Below are 18,634 nucleotides of genomic sequence, written 5' to 3'. Positions count from 1 at the left end.
CAAAAGGGTTTCTAATGATCAATTCGCCTTTTAAAATGATACACTTGGAATAGATAACACAAGGTGCCATTGGATGGTTGCTGATAATGGGCCTATGTAGATAAAAATCTGTCGTTTTAGTAGTCATTTACAGCATTAACTATGTTTACACTGTATTTCTGATCAATTTGATGTTATTTTATTGGACCCAAAATGTGCTTTTCTTTCAAAAACAAGGACATTTCTAAGTGACCCAGAACTCTGAATGGTAGTGTATTTATTGTCATGTTGAATTCAAGCTGTAACACAACAAAATGTGAAATAAGTCAAGGGGTATGAATACTTTCTGAAGGCTCTGTGTGACGAGTGCCAAGTTTATCAAGCTCTATCTTTGTGCGTGCGCGGTCTTTTCAGAAATGGTGCACGCGGATATTTAGTGTTACATTTACACAACGGTTATAAATGAGGCCCCTGAGCTGGATGAGTTCTTCTGTTCATACCAATATCAAACAGGAAATGTTGCTCAGTAACTGTGGTTTTCTCTGTTACCTCATCTCACTTTAGAGGGATGTGTTTGGCGTGTCTTTTGTTTCCTATTTCAGTTTCCTATTTCAGAGTGGTTTTTCGTTTTCTTTAGAAATCTCTAACCTTCTGTTCGTGACAAAGAGAGAGGCGGAGCCGACACACCCCATACAGAGTCAACTCATCTTCCACAGGATCCTCAAAGAGGACATTTTGCAGGTGTGTGTGTGTGTGTGTGTGTGTGTGTGTGTGTGTGTGTGTGTGTGTGTGTGTGTGTGTGTGTGTGTGTGTGTATGCAATGGGGTCCTGAGTGGTCTAGGGCACTGCATCTCAGTGCTAGAGGTGTCACCACAGACCCTGGTTCGATTCCAGGCTGTATCAAAACCGGCCGTGATTGGAAGTCTCATAGGGCGGCACACAATTGGCCCAGCGCCGTCTGGGTTAGGGTTTGGACGGGATAGGCCGTCATTGTAAATAAGAATTTGTTCTTAACTGACTTGCCTGGTTAAATAAAGGTAAAAAAAAAAAATGTATGTATGCATGTGTGTTTTCATGCTAGGCTGTGTACAATATGTTCCTGTGCACAGGATGCCCTACACTGGCAATGCTACCTTTTCATTCATTTGTTTGACATCAACAGTTTTGCTTTTCTGTCATTAACCAGGTCTATGTCTCCCATATGTCTATCTAGGAGGAGCACTTGGGCTGTGGCACCAGAACTAACATCTATGCTGGCAAACTGAAGATAAAGTGTGAGGAAGAGAAGGATGTATGGGGTTCCCAAACCCTCCACCAGGTCAAAGTGGTCCTGAAAATGCTGCGGTCCCAACACAGGGACATCTCTATGGTGAGAACACGCACGTGCACACCCTCACACGTTCTGTATAAATATAAGGGGCTTTATACATATATTTGATTGACATTTACGCAGTGGTGTAAAGTACTTAAGTATACATGTTTTAAAGTACTACTTAAGTTGTATTTTTGGGGTATTTATTCTTTACTCTTTATATTTTTGACAAATTTGACTTTTACTACATTCTTAAAGACAATCTCTACCTTTTACTCCTGTACATTTTCTCTGACACACGAAAGTACTTGTTCCATTTCGAATGCTTTGGCAGCACAGCAGTATGTTCCAATTCACGCACTTATCTTCCCTACTGCTTCTGATCTGGCAGACTCACTAAACACAAATACTGAGTTCGCAAATTATGTCTGAGTGTTGGATTGTGTCCCTGTCTGACCATAAATAAAAAGAAAAAAGAAAATGGTGCCACCTGGTTTACTTAATATAAGAAATTTGATGTATAGAATTTAACTTTTTACTCAAGTATGACAATTGAGTACTTTTTCCACCACTATAGATTTAAAACCAGATACTTTTAGACTTTTACTTAAGTAGTATTTTACTAGCAACGGTAAGCAAAATTTGTTAATTTGAAGGAATGAAACAGTTGGATGAACATACTCTAAACTTTTAGAAATGTTTAAATCCAACAGATTTTGATTGAATTATAGGACATAAAACATTTTACTGGCACGGACAAATAAACATTAACATAAAGGGGTGGAACAACCTCCAAAACTTACTCTATCTAGGCCTACCTGCACTCACCTGCTCTGTCTAGACTGACTCATTAATTACAGTGGTTGTCACGTTCTCTTACATAATTTAATAGCAGGATAGTCTAAGATTAAAAATCAACAGGTTTGGCTCTAGATTACACCTATTTATATATCACTATAATCCGAGTGTTCACTTACGAAAGTTGCTTTCATTTCAGCACATCGAAATGTGTTAACATTTCAACTGTGTAAAAAAGAAAAGAAAAAGCTATTCCCCGTAAAATGAACACCTATCAAAATAAAGTGCTCGTTCTTCTGATGTAAGTGTGGAGACAATGCGTTAAATCCCAGACTAAGCTTTAGCGTTCTTATAAATGCAATGCAAAGACAGTATATTCCATTGAGTCCATTTCAGCCATTACCGGGGTGTGTTTGACAGGCATTTGTGGTCCGTGCCGTTTAAGATGAGGGAGGGAGATAAAAAAAATAACAATAATGATCATGACCTTATTTCTATTACAAAATATTGGATGACTGTCTTTCATATTCCATTCACCCTGTTCAATGTAACAGCGATAGGTTTAGGTTTACATGATACTCAAATGTTCTTTGGCTACAACCTAGCCTATGAATGAACGATTACAACGTAGGTGCACACAGGTCGAGAGAAACATTTGAGGTGACAGACAGTGACACATTCAATACATTGTTGCACACTGTTGTCTGCATCTCACTGATATATTGGGTGTAATCATTAGTCTAACAGTTGCAAACAAATGTTTCTATTGGAAAAATTCAGATATATTTATCCCCCTTTGCTTCCATTTAAGACTTTTTTAAAAACAGAATCGGCTTTAATGAATACACCCACTGAACACATTTTACTTTCATAGCAGCCACGTTGTATTCCTTCTCGCATCTATGGGGTCTCCTCCTCAACTTTTGCCTTTGCTTATGGACTTCAATGCACAACACATCAGCTGTATGTGGCCAGGTGAAAAAACCTTTCCAAGCCAAACCATATCATAACCGCTACACACAGCCTACATAGTTGTCACCATATTAGCTAACGTCATAGTCAACATAGCTAATAGAACTAACAATCATGCGTTAACATTAGTGTACAGTCAGTAAGCAGTTTAGAACTTACACCGGGGGGCCCAGTGGCAATACATTTTTTAAACCAAAAGCTTACCTTGACTTGGAAGAGTTCCAGTGTTGTGTTGGATAGTCATAGCCAGCTAGCTAACATAGTATCCCTCTGTTTGAGCAGGCTAAACTAGCTAGCTGTATTTGCTAGCTAAGTAAAACTGGCAAAAAATTCTCTCTCTCGCTTCTCCTTCATTTTGGAATAAATTAATTAGTTAAAAACTGTTCAAATATTGTCTTTCTCTCTCTGAGTCAACTGCTCACCATATGTTATGCACTGCAGTGCTAGCTAGCTGTATTTTATGCATTCAGTACTAGATTCATTATTTTGATCCTTTGATTGAATTGACAACATATCAATTCAATTCATGTTGCAAAATCTCTGATAGGTTGGGGGACATCCTCCAGAAGTTGTCATTTTTATTTCACCTTTATTTAACCAGGCAAGTCAGTTAAGAAAAATTTCTTATTTTCAATGACGGCCTGGGAACAGTGGGTTAACTGCCTGTTCAGGGGCAGAACGACAGATTTGTACCTTGTCAGCTCGGGGGTTTGAACTCGCAACCTTCCGGTTACTAGTCCAACGCTCTAACCACTAGGCTACCCTGCCGCCCTCATAATTACTGTATTGACATCAATGTACCCAGAGGAGGACGAAAGCAAGCTGTCCTCCGGCTACACCATGGTGCGACCCTACAGAGTGCTGTTGAGGCTACTGTAGACCTTCATTGCAAAATAGTGTGTTTTAATCAATTATAACACACTATTATTTGGTGATTATTTTTAGAATGATTTTATCTAAAAGAAATAATACCTATTTTTAAATGTTTAAAATCATGTAGTTTTATGAAATTCACTGAGGAGTATGGTCCTCCCCTTCCTCTGAGGAGCCTCCACTGCTGACAGGTCTTTACAAACATTTCCTCGGTTGTAGCATTACCTGGAAAAAACTTCAAGCACAAGCAAGAGTATGAAAGAGTCGCAGGAGTAAAATCAATCCATCGAGATTTAAATCACAAGTGACCCTCAACCACAGGAAAAAGATAGAGGGCGGGCCATGCGCATTGCTAATTTTACTGGGCTTTACTTTTACTAAGGTATCTTTTTTACTTTTAGTCAAGTATGACAATTGAGTACTTGCACACATTTCCTTCCTCCATTACCTGTCTGACTTTGTGACCACTTTATTTGACCTTTTTGACTTTGATCTTTTACGACGGACCTCTTTCCGTCAGGCTTTCTTTGAGACGGTCAGTATGATGCATCAGGTGTCCCACCAACACATCGCTCTGCTGCATGGCGTCTGTGTTCGCAACCAGGACAGTAAGTCACCCTTCCTTCCATTCCTCTTATCTTTATTCTTTTTTTAACCCCTTTTCTCCCCAATTTTTGTGGTATCCAATTGTTAGTAGCTCCTATCTTGTCTCATCGCTGGACCTCCCGTACGGGCTCGGGAGAGACGAAGGTTGAAAGCCATGCGTCCTCCGAAACACAACCCAACCAAGCCGCACTGCTTCTTAACACAGCGCACCTCCAACCCGGAAGCCAGCCGCACCAATGTGTAGGAGGAAACACTGTGCACCTGGCTACCTTGGTTACCGCGCACTGCGCCCGGCCCGCCTCAGGAGTCACTGGTGCGCGATGAGACAAGAATATCCCTACTGGCCAAACCCTCCCTAGCCCGGACAACGCTAGGCCAATTGTGCGTCGCCCCACGGACCCTCCCAGTCACGGCTGGCAGCGACAGAGCCTGGGCGCGAACCCAGAGTCTCTGGTGGCACAGCTAGCCCTGCGATGCATTGCCCTAGACCACTGCGCCACCTGGGAGGCCTTTTTCTTCATTCTTAAACTGACACTCAGCGATATGCCACAAGCCGCAGGATGAACCTAAGTTATTGTAGATGATTGTGATGCTAGACTATGTACTCGCAACAGAGTATCTGCTACAACGTGATAAGTTCTTAGATACTGCTGTTTACTTCATGCTTCGCTGAAGTCCGAGATGTAATGACATAGTGTCTACATTTGCAATATGCCGTATGTTGCTGAAAATACTTCATATCTCTGACAATAAAAAAAAAAATAGCAATTTCCTAGTGCTTTTTCATCCGAAAATGGGCTAGACTTTTTTTGGGGACCTCAAGCTTTGTGTGGTCCCTGTTCAGATATCATTGTGGAGGAGTATGTGAAGCTGGGTCCTCTGGATGTGTTCATGAAGGGGTGTCGTCTTCAACTCAGCACTTCCTGGAAATTCCAGGTGGCCAAACAACTGGCCAGCGTCCTCAGCTACCTGGTGAGAAACCATCAATCAACCCTGATTCACACTATAGGGCCAAGCCTAGCTGTACTGGGACGGCCTGCTTACGCATCCACCATAGTTAATGGAACTGTGCTGGAAAGGACAATGTGCAAGGAAAATATCAGAGCCAGTCCAGTATGGTTCAGGTTGGCCCTATAGTATAAAACAGGCATACAAATGTGCCATGATAACATTAGTCTATTCTTACCAGAATGTAAGCATCTGGGAACTTGGTGCCAACCCAGAGTAGACAGTAGTTTGTTAAAACTTGTACAGATGCAGTCAAATATATTGACACCTTTGCTCTTTACAATGGAGTACAATGTTCAGTTTTTTTCTTTACAAAACTGGCTCTTTTTACCACGTAGGCACCTGCAACTTACCACAGGTAAAATACATTTATACATTGAACAAAAATCATTGCTTCCAACCAAATTTTGAATAATTTAGTCCAGGCCATTTTTGACTTTCACGATCTTAATTTCAGTTATAAATGTTTTTTCCTTCTTGGTCCTGTGCCTTTGTCAATCAAACAAATGCATTTTTTTTATATCAACTTATTTTAAAAGAAATCATGCAAAGGTGGCTATATATTTGTCTGTATATGTTAGTGGAGGCTGTTGTGGGGAGGACAGCTCATAATAATAGCTGGAACGGAGAAAATGGAAACCATGTGTTGGCTGTATTTGGTACCATTCCACCAGTTCCACTCCAGCCATTACCACGAACCCGTCCTCCCCAACTCAGGTGCCACCAGCCTCCTGTGGTATACGTCTATATGGCTATGGACCTGACCCTTCCCTGTATTTCCCTCTCAGGAGGATAAGAAGCTGGTCCATGGCTATGTGTCTGCTAAGAACATCCTAGTGGAGCGGGATGGCCTGGAGAGAGAGACTGGGCCCTTCATCAAACTCAGTAGCCCTGGGGTCTCCATCTCCTCACTCAACAGACAAGGTGTGTGTGTGTGTGTGAGAGAGAGAGAGAGAGAGTTTGTGTGTGTGTCTAGCTGATGAGGCTGTGTTGTATTAGAGTGTGTGGAGAGGATTCCGTGGATCGCCCCAGAGTGTGTGAGGGACAGCCAGGTCCTGAGTGTTGCGGTGGATAAGTGGGGCTTCGGCACCACGCTGTGGGAGATCTGCTATGATGGAGAGGCTCCTCTCAAAGACAAGAAACTCATAGAGGTACACACTAACTTCCCCTCACAACACAACAGAATGACTAACATACAGTGAACAACACGATCTCTCCCTCACAACACAACATAATGACTAACATACAGTGAACAACACAATCTCTCCCTCACAACACAACAGAATGACTAACATACAGTGAACAACACGATCTCTCCCTCACAACCACCCCCTATACTGCCCATACAAACATGAATGTATCCCTTATTTTCCCAGGTGATATCTCTTTCAGAGGGGAGGGTCTTTCTGGAGTTATTTCATTGAATACACCTGTTGTTATATACCCAAAGTCTTGGTCCCTGATCTGTCTCCTATCTTTCTCTCTGTGAGCAGAAGGAGATGTTTTACTCGGCCCAGTGTTCCCTGGTGACCCCAGACTGCCCTCAGCTGGGTGAGCTCATCACCAAATGCATGACCTACGACCCCAAGAGGAGGCCCTTCTTCAGGGCCATAGTCAGGGACCTCACCGGGGTGGCTGAGCAGAGTAAGCGGACAAAGAGGACTCATCTTCCATGTTTCTCCCTCTCTGTGACCTTCCCTCAGTTTCTCTGTGACCTTCCTTCAGTTTCTCTGTGACTTTCCCTCAGTCTTTCTGTGTGACCTTCCCTCTGTTTCTCTGTGTGACCTTCCCTCAGTTTCTCTGTGTGACCTTCCCTCTGTTTCTCTGTGTGACCTTCCCTCAGTTTCTCAGTGTGACCTTCCCTCAGTTTCTCTGTGTGGCCTTCCCTCTGTTTCTCTGTGTGGCCTTCCCTCTGTTTCTCTCTGTGTGGCCTTCCCTCAGTTTCTCTGTGTGACCTTCCCTCAGTTTCTCTGTGTGACCTTCCCTCTGTTTCTCTGTGTGGCCTTCCCTCTGTTTCTCTGTGTGGCCTTCCCTCTGTTTCTCTCTGTGTGGCCTTCCCTCTGTTTCTCTCTGTGTGGCCTTCCCTCTGTTTCTCTCTGTGTGGCCTTCCCTCTGTTTCTCTCTGTGTGGCCTTCCCTCTGTTTCTCTCTGTGTGGCCTTCCCTCTGTTTCTCTCTGTGTGGCCTTCCCTCTGTTTCTCTCTGTGTGGACTTCCCTCTGTTTCTCTCTGTGTCGCCTTCCCTCTGTTTCTCTCTGTGTCGCCTTCCCCCTGTTTCTCTCTGTGTCACCTTCACTCTTGTCATTGTAATCTTTTTCGGTCACGCTCTCTCAAATGCATGTGTATATGTGGACAAGTGTGTGTGCACGTGCCTGTGTTTATATTATAGGCAATGTCTGAGTATAAGTAGTATAGCCCTGCCTCTGTGGCCCCTCCCCCAGACCCAGCTCTGCCTCCTGGTCGGGTGCCCATCCAGGAAGTGGACCCCACCGTGTTTGAAACCAGGTTCCTCAGGAAAATCAAAGACCTGGGTGAGGTAGGGAGACTCCTAATACATGTAGACATTTGGGGTGCTTGTCCACATTAAAGGGGCAATCTGTGATTGGTACAATACATCCATTGTTGGACTTATTAATTCCAGCCAATGATTGTTGAAGAATATCACTTCTAAATGTCTCATGAGCTTAGTTCAATTGTCTTACCCAATCAGAACCCAGAATATAAGCTATAAATATACATTTTTAATTTAAATATAATGGGGTGAGGATTTGTTTTATGAATCAGTTTGTTCACCTGTAATGTGATGATTGTGGTATGTAACAGTGTGTGTGGATATAAACTGTACCTGTATGGCTTTCATCAATATGGTTCACGATGTCTGTGGCATTATTCTTTAAAGTGTGTGTGTGTGTGTGTACTATTCGCAGGGTCACTTTGGCAAGGTGGAGTTGTGTCAGTATGACCCCCGTGGGGACGGTCGAGGGCAGCTTGTGGCGGTCAAGTCTCTGAAGCCAGAGAGCAGAGGTCAGCTGTGGAGAGAGATCGACACCATGAGAGAACTCTACCACCACAACATTGTCAAATACAGAGGAGTGTGTAGCGAGGATGGTGAGGAGAGCTCTGCAGTCACACACACACACACACACACACCTCATCCCAGTGACGGGGTTTGTGTTAACACTGTGTTTCTCTGTCTAGGTGGGAGAACCACTAAGCTGATCATGGAGTACCTGCCAGCGGGGAGCCTGAAGGACTACCTGCCCTGGAGGAAACACCAGACTGCCCTCAGGAGACTCCTCCACTACGCCCTCCAGATCTGCCAGGTGTAGTAGTATGGAGCTTCATTAACCTCTCTGGGATATGTGGGACGCTAGCGTCCCACCTGGCCAAAAGCCAGGGAAAATGCAGAGCGCCAAATTCAAATAAATTACTATAAAAATCTAACTTTCATTAAATCACACATGCAAGATAGCAGATTAAAGCTATACTTGTTGTGAATCCAGCCAACATGTCAGATTTCAAAAAGGCTTTTCGGCGAAAGCAAACGATGCTATTATCTGAGGATAGCACCTCCGTAAACAAAGAGAAACCATATTTCAGGCGCGACACAAAACCAGAAATAAAAATATAATTCATGCCTTACCTTTGACGAGCTTCTGTTGTTGGCACTACAATATGTCCCATAAACATCACAAATTGTCCTTTTGTTTGATTAATTCCATCGATATATATCCAAAATGTCAATTTATTTAGCGTGTTTGATCCAAAAAAACACCCGTTCCAACTTGCGCATTGTGACTACAAAATATCTCAAAAGTTACCTGTAAACTTTGCCAGAACATTTCAAACTACTTTTGTAATACAACTAGGTATTTTTTTATGTAAATAATCGATAAAATTGAAGATGGGATGATCTGTGTTCAATACAGGAGGAAAACAAACTGTCGCATGCTTTCTGGTCACGCGCCTCTATCTAACAGGACACTTCAAGTTACCCTCGTTCAAGATGGCCGTACTTCTTCATTACACAAAGGGTTAACCTCAACCAATTTCTAAAGATTGTGGACATCCAGTGAAAGTGATAGGAACTGCAAGAAGGTCCCTTAGAAATCTGGATTCCCAATGAAAACTCATTGAAAAGCGTGACCTCAAAAAAACATAAACAAATCTGAATGGTTTGTCATTGGGGTTTCGCCTGCAAAATATGTTCTGTTATACTCTGAAATTTCTAAAACTGTTTGAATCATGTCTGAGTGTTTTCTACCCAAATCTACTAATAATATGCATAGTAGCAGGCAGTTGAATTTGGGCATTCATTTCATCTGGACGTGAAAATACTGTCCCGTCACCAAGAAGTTAATACCCCCAAAATGAATGACATTTTAATTTCATCCTTTTAATTCCATGTATTAGGTGTTTATGTATGTACTGCAGTTTGCGATGATGGAAAGAGTTGCACAGAATCTAAGCCATTGCACTCCTTTAACCTCTAGCGACGAGCAATCCCGTATCCTGGAGGGTAATCATAGCCTCAAGCGCATTACCATAACGCAACGTTTCCTATTCATGAAAATCGCAAATGAAATGAAATAAATGTATTCAAACACAAGCTTAGCCTTTTGTTAACAACACTGTCATCTCAGATTTTCAAAATATGCATTACAGCCAACGCTAGACAAGCATTTGTGTAAGTCTACCATGGCATAATGCTATGCTAGGCTGTGCTGGCAGCAGGCAACATTTTCACAAAAATAAGAAAAGCAACCAAATTAAATAATTTACCTTTGAAGAAGATGCTTTCACTCAGGAGACTCCCAGTTAGATAGCAAATGTTCCTTTTTCCCAAAAATAATATTTTTGTAGCCGAAAAACGTCACGTTTGTTCATCCTGCTTGGCTGAGAAATCGACAGAAAAATACTTAAACTATAATGCATTAGCATAACGCAACTTTTTCTTCATGAAAATCGCAAATCAAATGAAATAAATATATTGAAACACAAGCTTAGCCTTTTGTTAACAACACTGTCATCTCAGATTTTCAAAATATGCTTTTCAACCAAAGCTACACAAGCATTTGTGTAAGAGTATTGATAGCCTAGCATAGCATTAAGCCTAGCATTCAGCAGGCAACATTTTCACAAAAACAAGAAAACCATTCAAATAAAATCATTTACCTTTGAAGAACTTCGGATGTTTTCAATTAGGAGACTCAGTTCGATAGCAAATGTTCATTTTTTCCAAAAATATTATTTGTGTAGGAGAAATCGCTCCGGTTTGTTCATCACTTTTGGCTAAGAAAAAGAAAATTCATTCACTACAAATTAACTCCAAAATATCGACAGAAACATGGCAAACGTTGTTTAGAATCACCCTCAAGGTGTTTTTCACATATCTATTCGATGATAAATCATTCATGGCAGTTGGGTTTCTCCTCCTTAGCAAACGGAAAAAATACTGCAGCTGGAGATTACGCAATAATTGCAACGGAGGACACCAAGCGACCACCTGGTAAATGTAGTTTCTTATGGTCAATCTTCCAATGATATGCCTACAAATACATCACAATGCTGCAGACACCTTGGGGAAAACGTGGAAAACGTAAGCTGACGAGCTACTCCACAGCCATATAAGGAGTCATTGCCATGAGGCGGTTTTAAAAAATGCGGCACTTCCTGATTGGATTTATATGGTTTTTTTTCTGTAACATCAGTTCTGTGGCACCCACAGACAATATCTTTGCAGTTTTGGAAACGTCAGAGTGTTTTCTATCCAAAGCTGTCAATTATATGCATAGTCGAGCATCTTTTCGTGACAAAATATTTTGTTTAAAACGGGAACGTTTTTCATCCAAAAATTAAAATAGCACCCCCTATATCCAACTGGTTAAATGCACTTTCTGTTACTTGGTAACTGTTGCCTAGTACCAAATGGAATGTTGTGGTAAATGTTTCAAAGACTCGTAGAAAAGCACAAGACTGCCAGGTAAATAGCAATACAAATATACAAACAAGTGAACGTGTGTGTGTGTGTGTCTCAGGGAATGGATTACTTGGGATCCCAGCGGTTCATCCACCGGGATCTGGCAGCTCGGAACGTTCTGGTGGAGAACGAGAGCACGGTGAAGATCGGAGACTTTGGCCTGACCAAGAGCATGAAGGAGGACAAGAGTTACTACACCGTCAGAGAGGACACCGACAGCCCTGTGTTCTGGTGAGCAAATGTATACATAGAATGACAACACAGGAGGTTGGTGACACCTTCATTGGGGAGGACGGACACCTGGTAATGGCTGGAGCGGTACAAGTGGAAAGGTATCAACAACATCAAACATATGGTTTCTATGGTTTTCATGTGTTTGATGCCATTCCATTTACTCCGTTCCAGCCATTTATTATGAGCCGTCCTCCCCTCAGCAGCCTCCACTGAATGACAAGATCAGGTCCTAGAACTTAACATGATCGTTGTCTCCCAAATCAATGTGAAGAACATGAGGTCAGGTGCATTTTAAAGCCTGGATCCCAGTCTATTTCATGTCTATTGGTGCTACACTCCATGACCAAAAGTAAGTAGACACCTGCTCGTCGAACATCTCATTCCAAAATCATGGGCATTAATATGGAGTTGGTCCCCCTTTGCTTCAGTAACAGCCTCTTCTGGGAAGGCTTCCCACTAGATGTTGGACCATTGCTGCGGGGACTTGCTTCCATTCAGCCACAAGAGCATTAGGTCAGGCACTGATGTTGTGCGATTAGGCCTGGCTCATAGTCAGTCAGCATTCCAATTCCTCCCAAAGGTGTTCGGTGGGGTTGAGGTCAGGGCTATGTGCAGGCCAGTCAAGTTCTTCCACACTGATCTCGACAAACTATTTCTTTGTGGACCTTTGTGCACAGGGGCATTGTCGTGCTAAAACACAAAAGGTTCTTCTCCAAACTGTTGCCACAAAGTTGGAAGCACAGAATTGTCTAAAATGTAATTGTAAGCTGTACGCTGTATTCCTCCTCCACCAAACTTTACAGTTGGCACTATACATTGGGGCAGGTGGCGTTCTCCTGGCATCCGTCAAACCCAGATTTGTCTATCGGACTGGCAGATGGTGAAGTGTGATTCATCACTCCAGTGAACGTGTTTCCACTGCTCCAGAGTCCAATGGTCACTTTACACCGCTCCAGCCAACGCTCGGCATTGCGCATGGTGATCTTAGGCTTGTGTGTGGCTGCTTGGCGAAGGAAACTAATTTCATGAAACTGCTTCCAGAGGCAGTTTTGAACTCGGTAGTGAGTATTGCAACCAAGGACAGATGATTGTTACGCGCTATGCTCGATTTTCTACACCTGTCAGCAACGGGTGTGGCTAATATAGCCGAAACCACTAATTTCAAGGGTTTTCCACATACTTTTATGTATATTCGGTAAGTATTCAGACCCCTTGACTTTTTCCACATTTTGTTACGTTACAGCCTTGTTCTAAAATGGATTAAATATTTTTTTGTCCTCATCAATCTACACACAATACCCCATAATGGCAAAGCTAAAAACCTATACTTGGGGAATTTTTCCCATTCGTCTCTGCAGATGCTCGCAATTACTGTCAGGTTGGATGGGGACTGTTGCTGCACATCTATTTTTAGGTCTTTCCAGAGATGTTCGATCGGATTCAAGACCGGGCTCTGGCTGGGCCACTCGAGGACATTCAGAGACTTGTCCCAAAGCCACTCCTGTTTTGTCTTGGCTCTGTGCTTAGGGTCATTGTCCTGTTGGAAGGTGAACCTTTGCCCCAGTCTGAGGTCCTGCGCACTCTGGATTAGGTTTTCATCAAGGATCTCTCTGTACTTTGCTCCGTTCATCGTTCCCTCGTTCTTGATTAGTCTCCCAGTCCCTCCCGCTAAAAAAACACCCCCACAGCATGATGCTGCCACCACCATGCTTCACCGTAGGAATGGTGCCAGGTTTCCTCCAGACGTGATGCTTGGCATTCAGGCCAAAGAGTTCAGTCTTGGTTTCATCAGACCAGAGAATCTTGTTTCTCATGGTCTGTGAGTCTTTTAGGTGCCTTTTGGCAAACTCCAACCGGGCTGTCATGTACCTTTTACTGAGGAGTGGCTTCCATCTGGCCACTCTACCATAAAGGTCTGATTGGTGGAGTGCTGCAGAGATGGGAGAACCTTCCAGACGGACAACCATCTCCACAGAGGAACTCTGCAACTCTATCAGAGTGACCATCGGGTTCTTGGTCACCTCCAAGGCCCTTCTCCTCTGATTGCTCAGTTTGAACGGGAGGCCAGTTCAAGGAAGAGTCTTGGTGGTTCACGATTTCTTCCATTTAGGAATGATGGAGAATGCAGAAATGTTTTGGTACCCTTCTCCAGATCTGTTCCTTGACACAATTCTGTCTCGGAGCTCTACATGTTTTTGCTCTGACATGCACTGTCAACTGTGGAACATTATATAGACAGATGTGTGCCTTTCCAAATTATGTCCAATCAATTGAATTTACAACAGGTGGACTCCATGTTGTAGAAACATCTCAAGTATGATCAATGGCCGTGATTTGGAGTCCCATATAGTGGCGCACAATTAGCCCAGCATCGTCTGGGTTTGGCCGGGTGGGCCATCATTGTAAATAAGAATTTGTTCTTAACTAACTTGCCTAGTTTTTTGTTGTTGTTTTTTTTACCTTTATTTAACTAGGCAAGTCAGTTAAGAACAAATTCTTATTTTCAATGACGGCCTAGGAACAGTGGGTTAACTGCCTGTTCAGGGGCAGAACGACAGATTTGTACCTTGTCAGCTCGGGGATTCTAGTCCAACACTCTAACCACTAGGCTACCCTGCCACCCCAGGGTAGCCTAGTGGTCAGTTAAATAAATACAAATATTTTTAAAAGAATTAAATCTCATAGCAAACGGTCTGAATACTTATATGTAAAAAAACTTGTTGCTTTGTCACTATGGGGTATTGTGATGTCACTATGGGGTATTGTGATGTCACTATGGGGTATTGTGTGTAGGTTGGTTGAATACATTTTTGAATTAAGCTGTAATGCAATTTTTTTGTTGAAAAAGTCAAGGGGATCAGATTAAATTCTGATTTTCGATCCTATGATGTTAATAGGACGGGGCTCAGTGTGTTCACATTAACTCACATGGGCAGCAGGTTGCCTAACGGTAGAGTGTTGGGCCAGTAACCAAGATGTTGCTGGTTCGAATCCCTGAGCTGACTAGGTGAAAAATCTGTTTATGTGCCCTTGCCCTGCATAAGAGCGTCTGTTAAGTGACTAAAATGTACATATTAACCTTGGTTGTGTTCATTAGGCAGTTTGCACCCAACGGGAAGAAAACAAACTGGAAGGAAATACCTAAACTTGTCCAATAAGAAACGCTCATTTTCGGTTGCAGAACATTTTGCTACGTTGTGCCCTAACCAATGTGTTGCCTTGTAGGTACGCTCCCGAGTGCCTGGTGGACTGTAAGTTTTACCCTGCGTCTGACGTGTGGTCCTTCGGAGTGACCCTCTATGAGTTGTTGACCTACTGTGAGACAAGCAGCAGTCCTACCACGGTAAAGAACTTTGTCTATTTGTTAACCTCACTATGAAAATATGTTAACACAAATTCCTAAAACTTGATTGATTTGACAAATACCAGGGGTCAGACCCTGTTAACATGTATCTGATGGGATACCAGGGGTCAGACCTGTTAACATGTATCTGATGGGATACCAGGGGTCAGACCTGTTAACATGTATCTGATGGGATACCAGGGGTCAGACCTGTTAACATGTATCTGATGAGATACCAGGGGTCAGACCTGTTAACATGTATCTGATGGGATACCAGGGGTCAGACCTGTTAACATGTATCTGATGGGATACCAGGGGTCAGACCTGTTAACATGTATCTGATGAGATACCAGGGGTCAGACCTGTTAACATGTATCTGATGAGATACCAGGGGTCAGACCCTGTTAACATGTATCTGATGAGATACCAGGGGTCAGACCTGTTAACATGTATCTGATGAGATACCAGGGGTCAGACCCTGTTAACATGTATCTGATGAGATGTATCCTAGTCTTAGTTAATTAAACTAGCGTCTGTCTGTTTTGGGGTCAAATAATTCTGAAGTTCAATACTCTGAGCGGTGCACTTTTCCACTTCCCTTCGTGGATTTATAAAGGAAATGACTAGAAACTCCTTCCCCATGCTTGTACCAATCTAAAGCTTTTAAATGCATGGGAAGAGTGCATAAGTGTGTACTTTGGTAGAAACGACTGTGGTGTTGGTAGGGATCGAACTGGAGCGTAGGACCAGTGTTTCATCTGTTTTGGTTTTGATCATATGTTATGGTTGTTCACAGGTATTCTTGGAGATGCTTCGTCCAATCCAGGGTCAGATGAATATCACCCAATTGGTGGAAGTGCTGATGTCCGGCAGGAGGCTGCCCTGTCCACCTCACTGCCCGGATGCGGTAAGAGAACTGGGAAATGGTGTAACCTGCTCGCAAAGGCTGTCGTCGTTCCTTCTATTTCATCTGAAAGCTGATACTCTGGGGTGAAGTTTCCTCTAGGTACAGATCTAGGATCAGCTTCCCCTCCCCCGATCCTAACCTTAATCATTAGTGAGAAAAAAATGCTACACTGACCCACGATCAGTGTCTAGGAGCAACTTCACCATACACCAAAGCTAATAGCACCCTTTCTCAATACAAAGTCAGTAGTGTTACTCTAGATGTAGGATCTTAATTTGACCAGTTTCTCACAGCAGGAAAATAATCCTACATCAACAGGAAATGGGAATTATTATGTGGATTATAATTAACAGACATTTTTGTAGGGGTTTATACATGTTTTGTTAGGACAAATCAAGACTGACATTTTAAAAGTGGAAATTAAAAACTTTAGAAGCCTTTTTAAACCTTATATAAATGACAAGTTTGCATTTCCTGCAGGAACTTTCTTGCAACAACAGGGTGATCAAATTAAGATCTGACACATGCATAAAAAATAACGCTCCTCAATAGGAATGAGTAGGAATAGAACAACCTGCATATCTAATGGCTTTGAGCAGGTTGCTCGTTATCAACGCCGATGTACATCAGCATAAAAAGGAAAATTGCATCCACAAGGATAAACATGTCTTCCCAGGTGTGTTTATCATAGCAGCGTTTTGACCCTTAGCTTGCAGGATATTTGTTTTGCTTCTCGACCCCCCCCCCCGCCCAAATTTTTTTTTGAAGATTTTTATATCTGGTCTTTGCACTTCTGTGTGTGTATGCAGGTATACTCTCTGATGAGGAGGTGTTGGGAGAGTTCCTCGGAGAACAGGATTCAGTTCAAAGACCTGATCACAGAGCTTGAGCTGCTGCTGGACGAGAGGCACGGAGGAGATGGACTGGCTGTCTGACCTGACAGAGCTGCTGCTGGACGAGAGGCACGGAGGAGATGGACTGGCTGTCTGACCTGACAGAGCTGCTGCTGCAGGACGAGAGGCACGGAGGAGATGGACTGGCTGTCTGACCTGACAGAGCTGCTGCTGGACGAGAGGCACGGAGGAGATGGACTGGCTGTCTGACCTGACAGAGCTGCTGCTGGACGAGAGGCACGGAGGAGATGGACTGGCTGTCTGACCTGACAGAGCTGCTGCTGGACGAGAGGCACGGAGGAGATGGACTGGCTGTCTGACCTGACAGAGCTGCTGCTGGACGAGAGGCACGGAGGAGATGGACTGGCTGTCTGACCTGACAGAGCTGCTGCTGCTGGACGAGAGGCACGGAGGAGATGGACTGGCTGTCTGACCTGACAGAGCTGCTGCTGGATGAGAGGCACGGAGGAGATGGACTGGCTGTCTGACCTGATGAAGCTGCTGCTGGATGAGAGGCACGGAGGAGATGGACTGGCTGTCTGACCTGACAAAGCTGCTGCTGGACGAGAGGCACGGAGGAGATGGACTGGCTGTCTGACCTGACAAAGCTGCTGCTGGACGAGAGGCACGGAGGAGATGGACTGGCTGTCTGACCTGACAAAGCTGCTGCTGGATGAGAGGCACGGAAGAGATGGACTGGCTGTCTGACCTGACAAAGCTGCTGCTGGACGAGAGGCACGGAGGAGATGGACTGGCTGTCTGACCTGACAAAGCTGCTGCTGGACGAGAGGCACGGAGGAGATGGACTGGCTGTCTGACCTGACAAAGCTGACACATAGATGGATAGATAATAATACTAGTGATGCACTGATATGACATTCATGACCGATATCCCATATTTTCCTTGCCAAAAACAAACTGAAATTTTAGCAGCCGTTTAAGCATTCTAGTACAGTTAAATAGTTAACACACACACGGACGCAGCGGTCTAAGGCACTACATCTCAGTGCAAGAGGCGTCACTACAGTCCCTGGTTCAAATCCAGGCTGTATCACATCCGGCCGTAATTGGGAGTACCGTAGGGCAACACACAATTGGCCCAGCGTCTTCCGGGTTTGGCCGGGGTAGGCCGTCATTGTAAATAAGAATTTGTTCTTAACTAACTTCCCTAGTTAAATAAAAGTCACACACACACACCACACTGACCAAAAAATGTATTTTGTTGGCATTTACGTATGTTCCTATTACCAGTAAAATATAATCAAAATCTATTTTTCACTTACTTACTGTGCTGTTTCATTGTTCAGTTGTTTCATTCTCAACCAGGATTTCATCATACATGTCAAGCAGTGAAGTTTCAGCTCTGCCTGTGCCCGACCAGTCGGCGAAAGCCAACATCACCCACCACCGAGAACGGTTGATTGTCAAGGGCAATGATTTCCATTATCTTGGCGTTGAATGAATTTCACCTTTGAGTCGTCTCGCTGAAAATGTTCTTACTCTTTCAAATGACTGCTGGACTTATTGGCGGCTCGATCCACACAGCAGACATTGTGGGCCAGGTTAGGAACGCTGTGTTGCACGTGTAGTGTAAAATGGTACGTGATGTCATTACGTCATGTACCTACATTATATAGGTATACACGCCAGCTTTGACATCGGCGTTCAACTAGACATCGGGCCGATGCCGGTGTTGGCATTTTTAGCTAATATCGGCCAATTTCGATATGTT

At 43.5% G+C, this 18,634-nt stretch overlaps 1 protein-coding gene across 2 annotated transcripts in view; it reads left to right on the top strand.

Moving 5' to 3' along the window:
• LOC135558413 (tyrosine-protein kinase JAK1-like) overlaps positions 1 to 18,173 on the top strand; it is a 29,070-nt gene extending 10,897 nt beyond the window's left edge. For both annotated transcript variants that reach the window (XM_064992198.1, XM_064992197.1), the window contains exons 12-25: positions 617 to 720; positions 1,193 to 1,348; positions 4,455 to 4,542; positions 5,385 to 5,512; positions 6,337 to 6,472; positions 6,548 to 6,699; positions 7,042 to 7,192; positions 7,987 to 8,081; positions 8,473 to 8,653; positions 8,744 to 8,868; positions 11,584 to 11,756; positions 14,985 to 15,102; positions 15,899 to 16,009; positions 16,819 to 18,173. In XM_064992198.1, the coding sequence (XP_064848270.1) occupies positions 617 to 720; positions 1,193 to 1,348; positions 4,455 to 4,542; positions 5,385 to 5,512; positions 6,337 to 6,472; positions 6,548 to 6,699; positions 7,042 to 7,192; positions 7,987 to 8,081; positions 8,473 to 8,653; positions 8,744 to 8,868; positions 11,584 to 11,756; positions 14,985 to 15,102; positions 15,899 to 16,009; positions 16,819 to 16,944 (1,844 nt within the window). In that variant the 3' untranslated portion in view covers positions 16,945 to 18,173. The remainder of the gene's footprint in view (positions 1 to 616; positions 721 to 1,192; positions 1,349 to 4,454; positions 4,543 to 5,384; positions 5,513 to 6,336; positions 6,473 to 6,547; positions 6,700 to 7,041; positions 7,193 to 7,986; positions 8,082 to 8,472; positions 8,654 to 8,743; positions 8,869 to 11,583; positions 11,757 to 14,984; positions 15,103 to 15,898; positions 16,010 to 16,818) is intronic.
• The last annotated feature ends 461 nt before the right edge of the window (positions 18,174 to 18,634 follow it).

Source organism: Oncorhynchus masou, chromosome 17 (assembly GCF_036934945.1).
Source record: "Oncorhynchus masou masou isolate Uvic2021 chromosome 17, UVic_Omas_1.1, whole genome shotgun sequence".
NCBI lineage: Eukaryota > Metazoa > Chordata > Actinopteri > Salmoniformes > Salmonidae > Oncorhynchus > Oncorhynchus masou.
Note: the sequence above shows the minus strand (reverse complement) of the source record. Positions and strands in the feature narration are given on the sequence as shown.